This window comes from Astatotilapia calliptera, chromosome 6 (genome assembly GCF_964374335.1).
Source record: "Astatotilapia calliptera chromosome 6, fAstCal68.1, whole genome shotgun sequence".
NCBI lineage: Eukaryota > Metazoa > Chordata > Actinopteri > Cichliformes > Cichlidae > Astatotilapia > Astatotilapia calliptera.
Window position 1 is genome coordinate 32,026,722 of NC_137427.1, and position 12,951 is coordinate 32,039,672.

The 12,951-nt window shown below is 39.6% G+C and overlaps 2 protein-coding genes across 3 annotated transcripts in view; one reads left to right on the top strand and one right to left on the bottom strand.

Moving 5' to 3' along the window:
• Positions 1-10,153, top strand: part of LOC113024514 (uncharacterized) — a 37,510-nt gene extending 27,357 nt beyond the window's left edge. Inside the window, exons 49-65 of the mRNA XM_080303155.1 lie at positions 1,898-2,116; positions 2,215-2,385; positions 2,510-2,659; positions 2,751-2,815; positions 2,967-3,096; positions 3,504-3,583; positions 3,665-3,794; positions 3,941-4,131; positions 4,269-4,359; positions 4,473-4,602; positions 5,988-6,169; positions 6,958-7,119; positions 7,205-7,341; positions 7,609-7,751; positions 7,861-7,955; positions 8,216-8,510; positions 9,612-10,153. Of these exons, the coding sequence (XP_080159281.1) occupies positions 1,898-2,116; positions 2,215-2,385; positions 2,510-2,659; positions 2,751-2,815; positions 2,967-3,096; positions 3,504-3,583; positions 3,665-3,794; positions 3,941-4,131; positions 4,269-4,359; positions 4,473-4,602; positions 5,988-6,169; positions 6,958-7,119; positions 7,205-7,341; positions 7,609-7,751; positions 7,861-7,955; positions 8,216-8,510; positions 9,612-9,697 (2,457 nt within the window). The 3' untranslated portion in view covers positions 9,698-10,153. The remainder of the gene's footprint in view (positions 1-1,897; positions 2,117-2,214; positions 2,386-2,509; positions 2,660-2,750; positions 2,816-2,966; positions 3,097-3,503; positions 3,584-3,664; positions 3,795-3,940; positions 4,132-4,268; positions 4,360-4,472; positions 4,603-5,987; positions 6,170-6,957; positions 7,120-7,204; positions 7,342-7,608; positions 7,752-7,860; positions 7,956-8,215; positions 8,511-9,611) is intronic.
• On the bottom strand, positions 10,060-12,207 carry LOC145429521 (lipopolysaccharide-induced tumor necrosis factor-alpha factor homolog). Of its 2 annotated transcripts, XM_080303157.1 has the most exons (4): positions 12,090-12,207; positions 11,912-11,941; positions 11,637-11,769; positions 10,060-10,481 (listed from the first exon to the last, which is right to left on the bottom strand). In XM_080303157.1, exons 2-4 carry the CDS (start codon positions 11,934-11,936, stop codon positions 10,373-10,375), a joined length of 267 nt encoding a protein of 88 aa, XP_080159283.1. In that variant the 5' UTR covers positions 11,937-11,941; positions 12,090-12,207; the 3' UTR covers positions 10,060-10,372. The 2 variants fall into 2 exon arrangements, with proteins under 2 accessions (XP_080159283.1, XP_080159284.1); XM_080303158.1 differs by having other exon boundaries at positions 11,912-12,118.
• Positions 12,208-12,951: the final 744 nt, after the last annotated feature.

Sequence of the window (12,951 nt, forward strand, 5' to 3'; positions counted from 1 at the left end):
AAAGAACAGTATGAGCCACCGAAGGGGCTGTAACGTCCAACCGATAAGACCGCACAAAAGTATGCGGTGATGCCCAATTAGCTGCTGCACAAATACCAGCAACAGTCACTAATTTTCATATCCACTGACTCCACTGACACCCCCTCCTTCCTGTGCTGAATTGTAGCGTAAGCGAATCATTCAGGACTCACTCACCCCCTCCCTCCTGGCTCATAGCTTCTTCTTCTTCTTCTTGGTTGGCAACCAATGTTAAGGGGCATTACCGCCCCCTGGCACACAGCTCAGTGGACATTTAGATGAGAAAATATATATTTGACACATTTGAGGAAAATACTAATAAAATAAAATAAAAATAAATAAAATAAATGTTCCCTTTAGAAATATATATTTTTTGCTCTTTAAAAATAGTTGTTTTTCTTTTTCAATCACTCATCCTAGAAGTAAGATTTACATGAAAAGAGAAACAAATTAAGTCTGAGTGAAAATGTACATTTTTTGCACTCTCTGGTCAACTGACTCAGTGAATCAAATGACTCAAAAAATCCGATTCACTTTGGTGAGTGACTCATTAAAACTCGATTCAGTAAAAAGAATCAAATTTACCATCACTACTCCACATCAGCCACGCCGCTTTGCTAGCTGGAACACCAGTGTCGCCACATAAGGACGCTGTCATAGCCTGTCAATGACGTTGATTAGCTGCGTATGTACGAATGTGAATCGCATCATTGGCTGGACTATGGGATAAGGTGGCATCGTTCTAATCCCATATGGTAGCAGCCAGTCACTTACTGACTAACACTGCAAAACAGAATTGTTAAAGTTTTAATTTTAATTCCAATTCAAGTTAGATTTTTTTGTGCGCAACGCAGATTTTCTGTGTGCAGAGGCTGTGCCAGCAGTGCGCAATTGCGCACGCGCGCAGCTTAACATTGCTGATGGCTCTTTTTTGCTTCTCATCCTTCACCATCTTTCACATGATTCAGTTTATTTTGAAAAATCTCAACAGGATCTTGAGCTTTATTCTGAAAGGTGTATGTGGAAAATAAACAAGCGGACATGCGATGGTTTTGCCGTCGTTAATGCTAATGACAACGCATAAAAACAGGCGCTTGTCCGTCTGTAGTTTGGTTATATTAAATATAAGAGAAAGAGAGAACTTTAAGAAATTAATATAGCCACTACAGTGACCATCAAAACGGTGAAAAAATATTGCCATAAACAGTTTATTTTGCGACACCAGGAAACAAACGATAGCGTAAAATAAAACGATAGATGTTTTTATATCGTCATCCGATATATATCGTTGTATCGAACAGCCCTAAATAAAACCACATTTCTGTAACATTAGTAATTCCTTTTGTGCGTAATTTTATATTATTGTTGATAATAAATTACTTAAAGTAGCAAAACAACCTGAAGAGCCAAAAAAAGCCGACTCTTTTTGGTGAGCCAAGCCGAAATTCCCATCACTAGTACCGAGTGATTCGACTGAAAGGGAACCTAACTTAAGAAATGCACATACCTACATTCAATACAGGATAGGTAAGGTCAACTAGACATGAATGTTATAAGATTTCAATCTTTCAGAGATTCAGCATCTTGCCTGGTATTTTGGTAAAAAGTAGTTTATTATTTCCTTAAATTTGTCACCCACATAAAATTGGGTTTAGTTTCACTTGCAGGCTCCTGTTTTGAATCTGATGTTTATTATTTAGAGTGGTGTAGAGCTCTTTGTTCTGGCGGTACGTGATTTTAAGAAGGGTGAAATGGAAAGATGAATAAAAGAGCACTAAGCTCTCCTTTTATTAACTTGATAAAGTTTTGTTCCCCAGAATATTTACACTGTAGACATAAATTTGACTCTACTGACAAAGTTTTCCTCTCACGTGTGAAGGTCACAGCTGCTTTGGCAGGTAACTTTGGTCAGAACATTGACTCCACAGTCATTTCTGCCCTCGGCAGCCAAAGCACTGGCATGTCGCTGAATCAGATCAGCTCAATCAAACCCCAGGACTTAATAAACTCCATCGGCACTCTCTCCACTGTGACGGGCTGGAGCGAAGGCCAGGCCATGACCATCATCCAGTCTCTGCTGTCTTCGGGCATCATACAGGTAGCAGATTTTAGACTGAATCCTGACTTTAGAAAAATCAAAGTCATCTTTGTGGTCATGTTCACTTATGCGTGTGTTGCTTCCATCCTTTCCACCAGATCAACAGCTCATCATCGCTGATAAGTCTGGGCACTCTCATCATTGGTGTACCCTCCAGAGTGTTCTTGAGCATCTCTGGTAATCAGCTGATAAGTGCCTCCCAAACTCCTTCACTGGTGGCAAACCTCCTTTCTGGTCCTCAGATCATCCAGCAGGTCTTTGTCAGTCAGGTATGACAGGTTTTCTGCTATAACTTGAGCATGATTTGAACTGCACACTTCCATCAGCTGCTTTGGATAAAGATAGAAAGCTTTCCACAGAGAGTTAACTCACAATGCTTCCATCTTCTCTCAGATCATATCAGTGAACACCAGCAGCGTGCAAGTGATCCAGAACGTTCCCAATGACCTGGCCACTGAGATCCCTCGATCCCTGCTGGTGGGCTTCTCCAGTAGCAACGACGTTATAACCATACTCAACAGAAAGGAATGGAAACCGCAGCAGGTAGAAGATGAAACCCTCAGCTTAGTTTTTATTGTCGTGTTGTGCTACATGCCTGTTATTACAGACTCTTTTTGTTTGTTTGTTTTGTTAGGCTGAATTGTTCTTTGAGTCGGTAGCTACAGAGAGCGCCTCTGCACAGCTGGGAGGTACAAACAAGTGAGTTCAAATCAGTCTGGGAGATCAATCAAATCAATCAAGACAACCTGCAAATGGGTTTGAGTAGAGCTAACAGTGTGTATATGTGTGTGTGTGTGTGTGTGTGTGTGTGTGTGTGTGTGTGTGTGTGTGTGTGTGTGTGTGTGTGTAGTTTGTCATCCTCTGTGCTTCAAGGGTTCACATGCACTGGAGCGAGGAACATTGGCAATGGGCAAGTCAAGAACCTGATCAAAGCCTGTCGGAGGTCAGGCAGCAGGAAGGTTAAACTAGTGGAGTCTCAGGTACAGTGTTCAAGGCATTTATGGGATATTTAAAATCTCCTTCATATCTGCTCAAATATTAAAAAGTGAACATATTGGACATCAAAGGAGAAACTAACAATTGTTTAAAACACACTTAAAACAATATATACATACCCTGTGAATCGGGTTATATAGATTACACCGTATATAACTCTGGCACATAGAGTTAGGGTAATAAATGTTTGAACAAAGATGCAATTTTTGCATGTTGCAGCTGCACACCACCACAGTGGATTAAAGTGCAGACTTCCAGCTTTGGTGGAGAAGGCAAATTACAAAAATGCGTTACCATCCAACAAGTCATGGAGCTTTCTTACACATGTTCTCCGTCATAAACGGGGACGATACAAGGTGCTAATTATTTTGCCTTTTTTTTTAATCAACAGCTGACCTGCATGTACACTTACATTAAAGACGATGCTGCCAACTTCAACCTCTACCCTCCAGATGTGCTGCTGTATTATGAGTAAGAATCCTGTCTGTTTGTTCTGAATTAAAGCTGAATGGTGGATGCTACAGCTTGTCACACTTGTGTTTCCTCTTGCAGTTACTCACTGGTGCCGCAGGCCAGCTGCAGGGCCTATTTCACAGAGTTGGGAAATGCAGACTTCTCTGTCTTCTCTGCAGCGCTCAGCTACAAGCGCACTGCCCTGTTTGAAAACGCAAAGAGCTGCTTGGTGAGTCCTCGAACCACACATCACTTCTTGAGCTCTAAAGATTAGATGTATTAATAATTGCATGAAATGGAAATAACTGTCATCACACCAAGGTTTTGTTTAATGTTTTGAGTTGAAATTAATTTCTGTTTCTTTTATTTTCAAAGGGCATAACAAACACAAGCTTAACTAAAGATGAAATATCAGTATTGGGAAACATGTGCTGCATCCTGGATGCGTCCTACATCCTAAACTCAGATTCATCCATCTTGGAAAATCTCAAAAGCTGCCCCAGCCTCACTTCTGCTCAAGCAGCTGCTGTTCAGGCTCGAATAACTAATGGCAACACAAGATATGGGTACGCAAAACGCTTCACCGCTGTGGCAGATTTTCATTCCTGTTTATTTGTTTCCTTGTCAGCAGATTTACATTTTTACATTTGGCCCTTTCTGTCCTTCATAATAATAATCACCGTTCTGTTTTCGTGATAACCAGAGCTCCTTCAGTGTGGACTGAGCAAACTCTGAAAGACCTCGGGATGCTGCCGCTGTATATGTCTTCAACCTTCTATGATCACTTCAACACTGTGAGTAATACATGACCGCAAACATTTACATTTTTTGATTTTGGTTTCTGTTTTTTGCTGTTAACCTTGTTCTTTATGCGCATTTCCTTCTTTCCCTTTGTTCTTGTGAGCAGAAAACAAAGAACAACTACTTGAGGTACTTCCTGGGTGTTCTCAAGGAAAACAACGTGGACAGTCAGAAGATCGGGAAGCTGAAGAGCGCAATAAAGACGTCCCTTCCGGATGAGTCAAAGCGATCTCCAGGTTGGTTTCTTTCTGTCAACTGCTCGGTCCATGTATCAGAACAGGGATAGGCAACCTTTCTGATGATGAGTACCATCTAAAATTCCCTCAGAAGTCAGTGTGCCATATGATTGCATTAGCAATAAATTTAATAACACTCTATATTAACAGTTACACACTATATAGAACAACTTTATACAATTATATTTTGTCGCAGATGTTGGCAGCTATCAGCGAATAGTTATCAGGTATTTTGAAACAAAAAAAAGACTTTTTATCCATAACAGTAAATGAACTGTACAACAGAAAATGCAAATGCTATTTATAGTCTCCTCACAACAATGATAAGAAAAATAAACTGGGCCAATATGGCATGTTTGTTAATACAGGGATACACATGTTAATGTGATCTCTGGTCTCCCACTCAGAGACACAGGTCTCCGAGTGACCTGTGAGACCCCATTGAAGAGCCATAGGCTGTGGATCTCTTAGGATCTCACTGTTGGGTTTGTAATAATAATAATGGATTGGATTTATATAGCGCTTTACAATGCCACTATTCATTCACTCTCGCATTCACACACTGGTGGAGGTAAGCTACGGTTGTAGCCACAGCTGCCCTGGGGCAGACTGACAGAAGCGAGGCTGCCATATCGCGCCATCGGCCAACACCAGTAGGCGGTAGGGTAAAGTGTCTTGCCCAAGGACACAACGACCAGGACAGAGAGCCCGGGAATCGAACCGGCGACCTTCCGGTTACAGATACGCTTCCCAACCCCCTGAGCCACGGTCGCCCACAAAGGTGGAACAGAATTGAAAATGGAATCGGAATCATGAAAATCTTATCAATACCCATCTCTACTTATGAATAAAATAAAGTTCACTATCAGTAACATCATAGCACCCACTCAGCTGTATAAAAACTCCGTCATGCTAGCTAGTACACAGTACGAGTTATTGCAACTGACGGTAAAAAGTCAGCACAACAAAAATAAACTGCACCTAAACTTGGTTTATATCTGACCCAGATAGACTGCAGGTCATAACTTCTTACCTGAAGTTCAGTTCACCTGACACTCGGACCGGCGGCCGCCTCGGGTCTCTCCTCCTCCTGACTCCCCTTTCCCTCATCCACCTGCTGGCCTCTGTGGAAGCTCCGTCATAGCCACCAAACAACTGAGTTATTTTTACACATCGACCAGCATCTGGCCAATCCACCACTTTCACTGTTTATAGCGTTGACAAAAAAAAAATCATCGGCCCATAAAAATGAAAAATCACCAGTCCAGCGATGGTGCCATCAGTTAACCCTTCTGGCACGCATGCTCAGGGTTGCCGACCCCTGTATTAGAATCCAGAGAGAATTTACTGTTTAACCAAAAATTGTTTCTCTTTCTGTGTTTCAGCCTGCACTTTGGGATTCATAACCCGTGTTACTATCGTTAATCTAACATTCCCCTTAAACTATGATATAAGTCAGTTCACCAGCTGCCTCAATTCCACCATTGTCAAAGACAACTTGGATGCCCTCGTTAACCAGGTGCAGGAGCAGAACTACACAAAGATTGTTCTCAGCAAGTTGCAAGAGGTAAGTGGCAAAAAACTCCTGGAGCCTATCCCAGCTGGCATAGATTTAGAGGCAGGTTAGGCCCCTCCTGGAGAGCAGGTTTAACACACAGAAGCATTCAGAAAAACATAACACACATTCTGACCTACGGTCAGTTTAAAATCAGTATTCGACCAAACCCCGTGCATGTTTTTGGACTTTGGAACGAAGCATGAGAACCAGCACAGACACAGGGAGGGCATGCAAAGTCCACAGCACTGACTACTTCCATTATTTAAGCCTTAAATTTTAACTCTGTGATACCATGTGTCATACATGGCTTTTGTGAGTCTTTAAGACCTCAACATCACCAGGTCAATTTTGTTTCTGCTGATAAACCTAAATAAATTGTAGAGGAATGTCAGATGTAGCAAAGATGATCCAAATGGAAGGTTCAATAAACACTCCACTTTAAAAAAATATACATAATTTCCTGGCAATTACCTCATGATTCGGGCTTTACAAGGTTAAGTGATATCATCAGCATCTGACTGGGGTTTCTTCTCTCTTGGTCTCTTACTTTTTGTGGCTATTTATTTTTAAAATTCCACAGAAACACGTGAGGAAGTTAAATGATTAGAGTTTACAGTTTTTGCTGACGATCTTTTAGACGGTTAAGCATGAGTCTATACTTTTTTCAAACCCTAAATCCTTGTTTTGTTTTTGAGGTGTTTTTGCATTGTTTTGTTTGTTCTCAGCAGTTTTTCTCTTTGAATAGTTTGCTATCTAAATTTGAGTCTAAATATCTTCTGACCTTCCTAAATTTATAGGCTTACAATGCCAGCGGCATCATCCCAGAAGATCAGGTTCAGATCTTAGGAGCAATGTCCCGTAGTGCAACAATGGAAGACATCAACATGTGGAGTATTATTCAGATCGACACACTCGCTTCTTTGATGGATGCTTCAAACGGGCCGTGGGACCCGGTTCTGGTGAGCAAACAGAAGAAAAAATCTGAACGTGAGCTTACTTTACATGCTTGTGTCTTCACACCGATGCTTGGTTCTCCTCATCAAGGCCAAAGCCATCATCTCCAAGTATCTGAGTGTAAAGGGGAACAGTCTCAGCAGTGTGGAGCTCAACGTCTTTAGAGGACCAAACCTGTGCGCCCTGGATGTTGTTGTTATCAGGAACATTTCGGTTGGAAGCATCAAGTAAGGCGTCAGAGCTGTGACTGTGCATGAGTGTGTGTGTGTTTGGGGGTTATTTTTACATCACATTAGCAGCAGGTAATATCTGAACAAGAACATGTTGGCTAAAGGTCTGTCAGGGATCCTGTACTTACAAAGGCAGGTGAACCCACATAAATCTCTAAATTATTATTTAGATAACTAGAAAAAAAAGTCTGATTTAATGATAAATAATGTTATATGAATTCCATAAACTCAACACACCATTCCTGTGTGTTTTATCTCCTGCAGGAACGCCGATGCTCTGGACATATCCAGCTGCACCACTGAGAAAAAGCAAGAACTGTTTTCCCTCGCATATGAAGCATTTATCCCAATCACCCGCTCAAGCACTATCTCCACTACCAGTTACCAGCTCATACAATCTTACCTACGTAAGCAAACAGACCCACATTCACAAAAAACATCATTTAAACAGCTGAAAGTTAACGTAACTTTCATTTAATTAATTAAATTTTTATTAATTTTTTTCCATTCTTGCAGCGGGTGCAGATTTTAGGTTTATCCAAGACTTAGTGTCTGCCAATATCAGTATGGACGTCCCGACCTTCACTGGGCTGCTTGAGAGTGTTATACAGGTCAGTGCTGCATGTCTGCACTTTGAATTCTGAATTTTAGACTAATTTTGAAAAAAAAAAAAAGTTTATTTATTTATGTATTTGTGGGGTGGGGGTGGAGGGGTCTTGCATTATAGTTCCTCAATTTATTTACTTCGCTCAAACCATTAGACGGGGCTGATAAGTTGTAAAACTAAATTGTCCTTTTTTTTCTGTCAAAGATTAAAGTAAGTGTGTTTATTTGCTCATAGGATAAAATGTGTCTGCTCTGTTCTCCATAGAACCTGACTGTTAGTGATGTTAAAGGTCTTCTTGGCACCAACCTCCCACTTTTGAAGTCATATGAAAATGTGACAGTGGTGCAAACCTGGATCAGTTCACAGTTTCAGTCTGAACTTAATGGCCTGGGAGTGGGGCTTACAGGAGGCAAGGTTAGCACCACCACCACTACACCGGGTACATCATCAACAACAACATCAGGGACAACTTCAACAACAACATCAGGGACAACTTCAACAACAACATCGGGGACAACTTCAACAACAAAATCAACAACTGGATCCAACAGCACCACGGGTAAGTATTACAAAAGGTAGCATTGGGTTAAAACATTCAAAGAACAACACCTCAGATAAAGCAGCAGTACCACATTTCAACATTTAATATAGCACACTGTCTGCACATAGAGCATTCTTGTGCAGGAAGAGTGTGGGCAGGAAGGGATTTGTGTTACAAGAAGTAAAGGAAACCAAAATAAAGCATGAAAACATGAAATGTTAAGCTAGCGGTGGACCTTCTGCTGCAGATGAAATCTTTCAATTGCTCATTTTAAGCATTTTTGTCTCATATCCTGCTGTTTTGTTATGAGTATGTAAAGATCATCTTACATCAGAAGCACTGACAAGAAAAAAAACAAAACAAAAAACACATTGGTGGTGAAAGGGAACTTGGTTTTTACTTGCGAGATCTGCAGTGTGATTAATGATGGCAGCATGAAATACAGTAAATACTTAATATTTTCATATTATAAAAAAAATCCCAAGTCAGAAAAACTAGTACAAGCGCGCACTACAGCTCTGAATACAGCAAACTTGACATATTGATAGTGTAAAGATCACAACTTGATATGAAAAATGAAGATATTAAATATTTGGTTGACTACATACCACTGTTGTGAAATGAAAATGATACATTTTTAAATGGTGTTATAGGTGCACAAACACTAAGAACCATCGGTATGTGGCTGCTAGGCAACATGATGACAACAAAAGACATGATGTAGATAAGAACCTTAAAGGGTCTGAGTTGTGCCTGTGTGCCCATTTTAGCTACTCAACTCCTGATCATGTAGGAATTTGCAGACAGACAGAGATTTGGTGTATCATAGTAAAATTTTCTTTATATATTTTTAATGATGGACAGTTGTTTTGCATACTATGCAAAATATTGTTCTACCTTTAGACAGAATTGGACCATATAAATAAATAAATTATAAAAGATGCTTAAAAAGAACTGGCAGTGATTAATCGAGCAGTGTCAGAGTTTTCTAAAAAGCCCACTTGTTGAGGCTTTTGTGTGGTTGATATGCTAGTGTTCCACAAATAATTCAGATAAAGAAATTAAATCAAGGGCAAAACGTTTTATTGGTCTCTAATGTGACTGTACGTTTCTTTCCAGGCAATGCTCCTCCAGTCCGAGACGCTGGCTTCTCTTTCTTCGCTCTTCTTGTACTCCTCATCACTTCTCAGTATGTTGTAATGTAAAGACAACTTTTCTCATGGAAGATTATTGGAATATGAATTATAAAATGGTAGATAACTGGATAAAGGCTTGAAATAATTTTTTTGTTTTAATTTATCATTAATAGAAGGAAATAATGTTAAACAGAAGGGCATTTGCTTCGTTCCTTGTAACGCTCGCTATGAACAAAATAGTGCAGGTGCAATAAGACAAATTGTAAATGATGTATTTTTGATTACTAAATCTTCCTGAAACCTTTTCATGAACTATTTCTAAGGTCATATTTTTGCTTTATTTGTTTTCTATTTTTTTTATTGCTCCATTTAAATTAAGATATTTAAAAGGATGAGGACTCAACAGAAAAATGACAGGTTCGGGTGACGGGTAACAGTTTTCATGATAGCTCTTTCTTTATTCAGTCTTACTATGAAAATGTATTTGAGAGATCAATAATAAACACATTTTAAACAGCCTTAAAACAGTCATTGGAGCTCGTTATTTGGTGTCAGTGTTTTAATATTCAAAGGTTTTGAGAGAGAAATTGTTAAAAAGGTCGCCTAATTTCATTTGTACACCAACAGCAAATTAGTCACGAGATTATCAGTTATTCAATTATAAGGAAATGTTCATTAGTGTCACCTTTTGTAAGTGTGTTTTGTTTGCAAAAAGCCATGTATAAATTGATGCAGGTCTTTGAGTTATAAGCGTTTATACACCCCAAGTACAGTCTTGCAGATGGGACAGGTGTGCTTGGCATCCTTCAGGCGGTCCACACAGAATGGGAAGAGGCAGCAGCCTAAAACAAAGCTGGAAATGACAGCAGCGATGGTCAGATTTATTTACTCATATCCTTTTTATTTTCTTTTTTTTTTTAACCTTCAAAGATCCATTCATTCATTCATTCATTCATTCATTCATTCATGTAAGGTCATATTTTGTCACCATATCAGGACATGTGGCAGCAGATATCATATTTCAGTTTTTGGACATACTTTTCAAAAAATGAAATTGTCATTTTTACATTTATCAGGTCCGACAGATTCAAAACAGCTAGGATCAATTAAAAATGTATCCCAAACAAGAGCTTGGACCTCAGTTTAAAAGCAAGTATCTGCACATGTGCATCCAGCCTTTGTGTATTTTTCAGTCAGTTTCTCGTAATTACGCTTGGTTTATTTTTAGCAGCTAGTTTAAACATGCTGGCCCACTGGTATGATGCCACAACTGTGTCAAATAAAAAACATAGGGACACCAGTAAACATGCAACCATCCACAGAAGAGGAATCACCTTTACTTCGCCAGGGTTTTCAACGTGTGGTGCTCACTTTAAAAAAAAATATTGGCACACCAACAGAAGTTTAATAACTAAAACCAAACATCTCCTTCTTCTTTCTATCACTGCACCACCAGCTGTGGCACTGTGGTGCTATAGCAATGTTTTTAAGTCTTAGTGTTATTTCAGTATTGTGCACGTTGGCATAAATTTTAATATGCACATAGTGGGAGAGTAATTCTACATCACTCAGTAATTTAAGTAAAACAACATTGAAGGATTGATCCAACTTGCATATCTGCAGCTGGAGGCTGTTAGCTTAGCTTAAACAGCTAATGCTAATGTTTGCTCTCCCTATGCATTCATGTACTAAACAACTAGAGGAATTACAGGAAAGATTCCTTTAAGATGAAATGAATAGGATCAGACTAGCATCAGATTCCAGCACCAACACTGATCTAAAAAACACTGTATCTGTGAGAGCTCAACGGCTTGACAGATTAATACCATCCATTGCTAAAAACTCACTCACTCACTGCAGTGACATTAATCTTTAGTCCAGCTTTTGCATGTTTTCACTTCCAAACAGTTTCCATGAGGTTTTCCAGCCACAGTGTGAGGAGCTGTATGAAATCTGTAAAATTATTTTATTGGCATAGTGAAGCAAACAATGCTTGAACTATTCTTACCCACAGAAGAAGAGCCCTCCACAGAAAATGTAAGTGAGCAAACCAGCAGAGTAGTCCACCTTGGAGAGGACTATCTGATGGCAGTTAGGACAGGCGATCTGAACCGGGCTGTCTCCCAGTGGACCGACCGTAGCTGCAGAAAAACAAGGATAGAGAGCACCAAAAGAGCAAATGCAAAAACAAATCAGGTTTTTAAATAAAATCACCAGAAATTAGAGCTCAGCTTTAAGAGTAACACGGACTACATAAATACAGACTGTATGGCCCAAACTCACCAACAGGAACTTGTGCATTTGCCATTTTTCCTGTGTACACACATTAAAAAATGTGCATTTCAAGATAAAAACTTAAGAAAATGATCAAAGCTGTCCTAAATGTAAAAAAAAAAAAGTCTGAATAACACAAAGATATTCAGTGTTAGACTTGATCTGTGAGTTAAAGCAGAGTACTTACAGTTTGGGGGGGGGCGGATATGTGACCACAGCGAGAAGAGGTTTCAGTGCAGAGCTGAAAGGGCTACCTTCACCGTCAGCCTCCTTTACTTAATAAGTCATGAGATCCTTGGACTCTCAGTGTGAGCCTCACTGACCCACCCTTTTTCTGACTACCATCAGTGTAGTCTTATTCCTGTGTACATGCAGTTCTGCTGCTACACCAATAACTTGGTGTAGTGTTGTAGTGTATCTGTAGTGTATCATATCTGCTGCGAAGTGCAAAAGTATGCAACGAGAGCTAAACGATGCAAAAAGATATGAAAGAGACATTTCTGAGGAGACTGCTGCACAAAACCAGTAACTGAAGCCACATAATCCTGCATTCAGAGTGAAATTAGCAGCACATGTTCCCGCTGCTCCAAATTAAATGAGACGTTTAACCACTGGTGAGCACAGCAATGTTGAATTCATGCTCATACAGTGTCATATCTGTTCTGCATTTATAAAGCCACATTCTAAAACTTGTGCAACAGCATCATTTCATGCCAAATGTTCCCTTACACACGTGTGGTTGTCATTGGAAACTGAGAGAATTTAAATGCAGATTGAATGTGTAACAAGTAGGTAGATGGAGCGAAAAATAAAAAATGATCAGTTGTTGAACAGTTATTCAAGTAATGTGATCAAAACACATGAATGATCCAAGATCTGGGACAAATATGGATTTACAAACAAACACTGGATCCCAAATTTAGAATCAGTCGTGTCCAGGTTACAGATTAACCCCAGGACACACTGACAACGGCTTTGATGAACTCAAGAGGGAGTTTAAATTAAAAAGTAAAGACTTTTAAAGACTTCAGATTTTATCAAATTAGATA

Excerpts from the sequence above, each read along its gene's own strand:
- LOC145429521 (XM_080303157.1), bottom strand. The coding sequence starts at position 11,936 with ATGGCAAATGCACAAGTTCCTGTTG. Across the intron at positions 11,770-11,911 it reads AAATGCACAAGTTCCTGTTG|CTACGGTCGGTCCACTGGGA; the intron begins GTGAGTTTGGGC and ends GTTTTTCTGCAG. Across the intron at positions 10,482-11,636 it reads GGAGGGCTCTTCTTCTGTGG|CTTTGTTTTAGGCTGCTGCC; the intron begins GTAAGAATAGTT and ends TGTCATTTCCAG.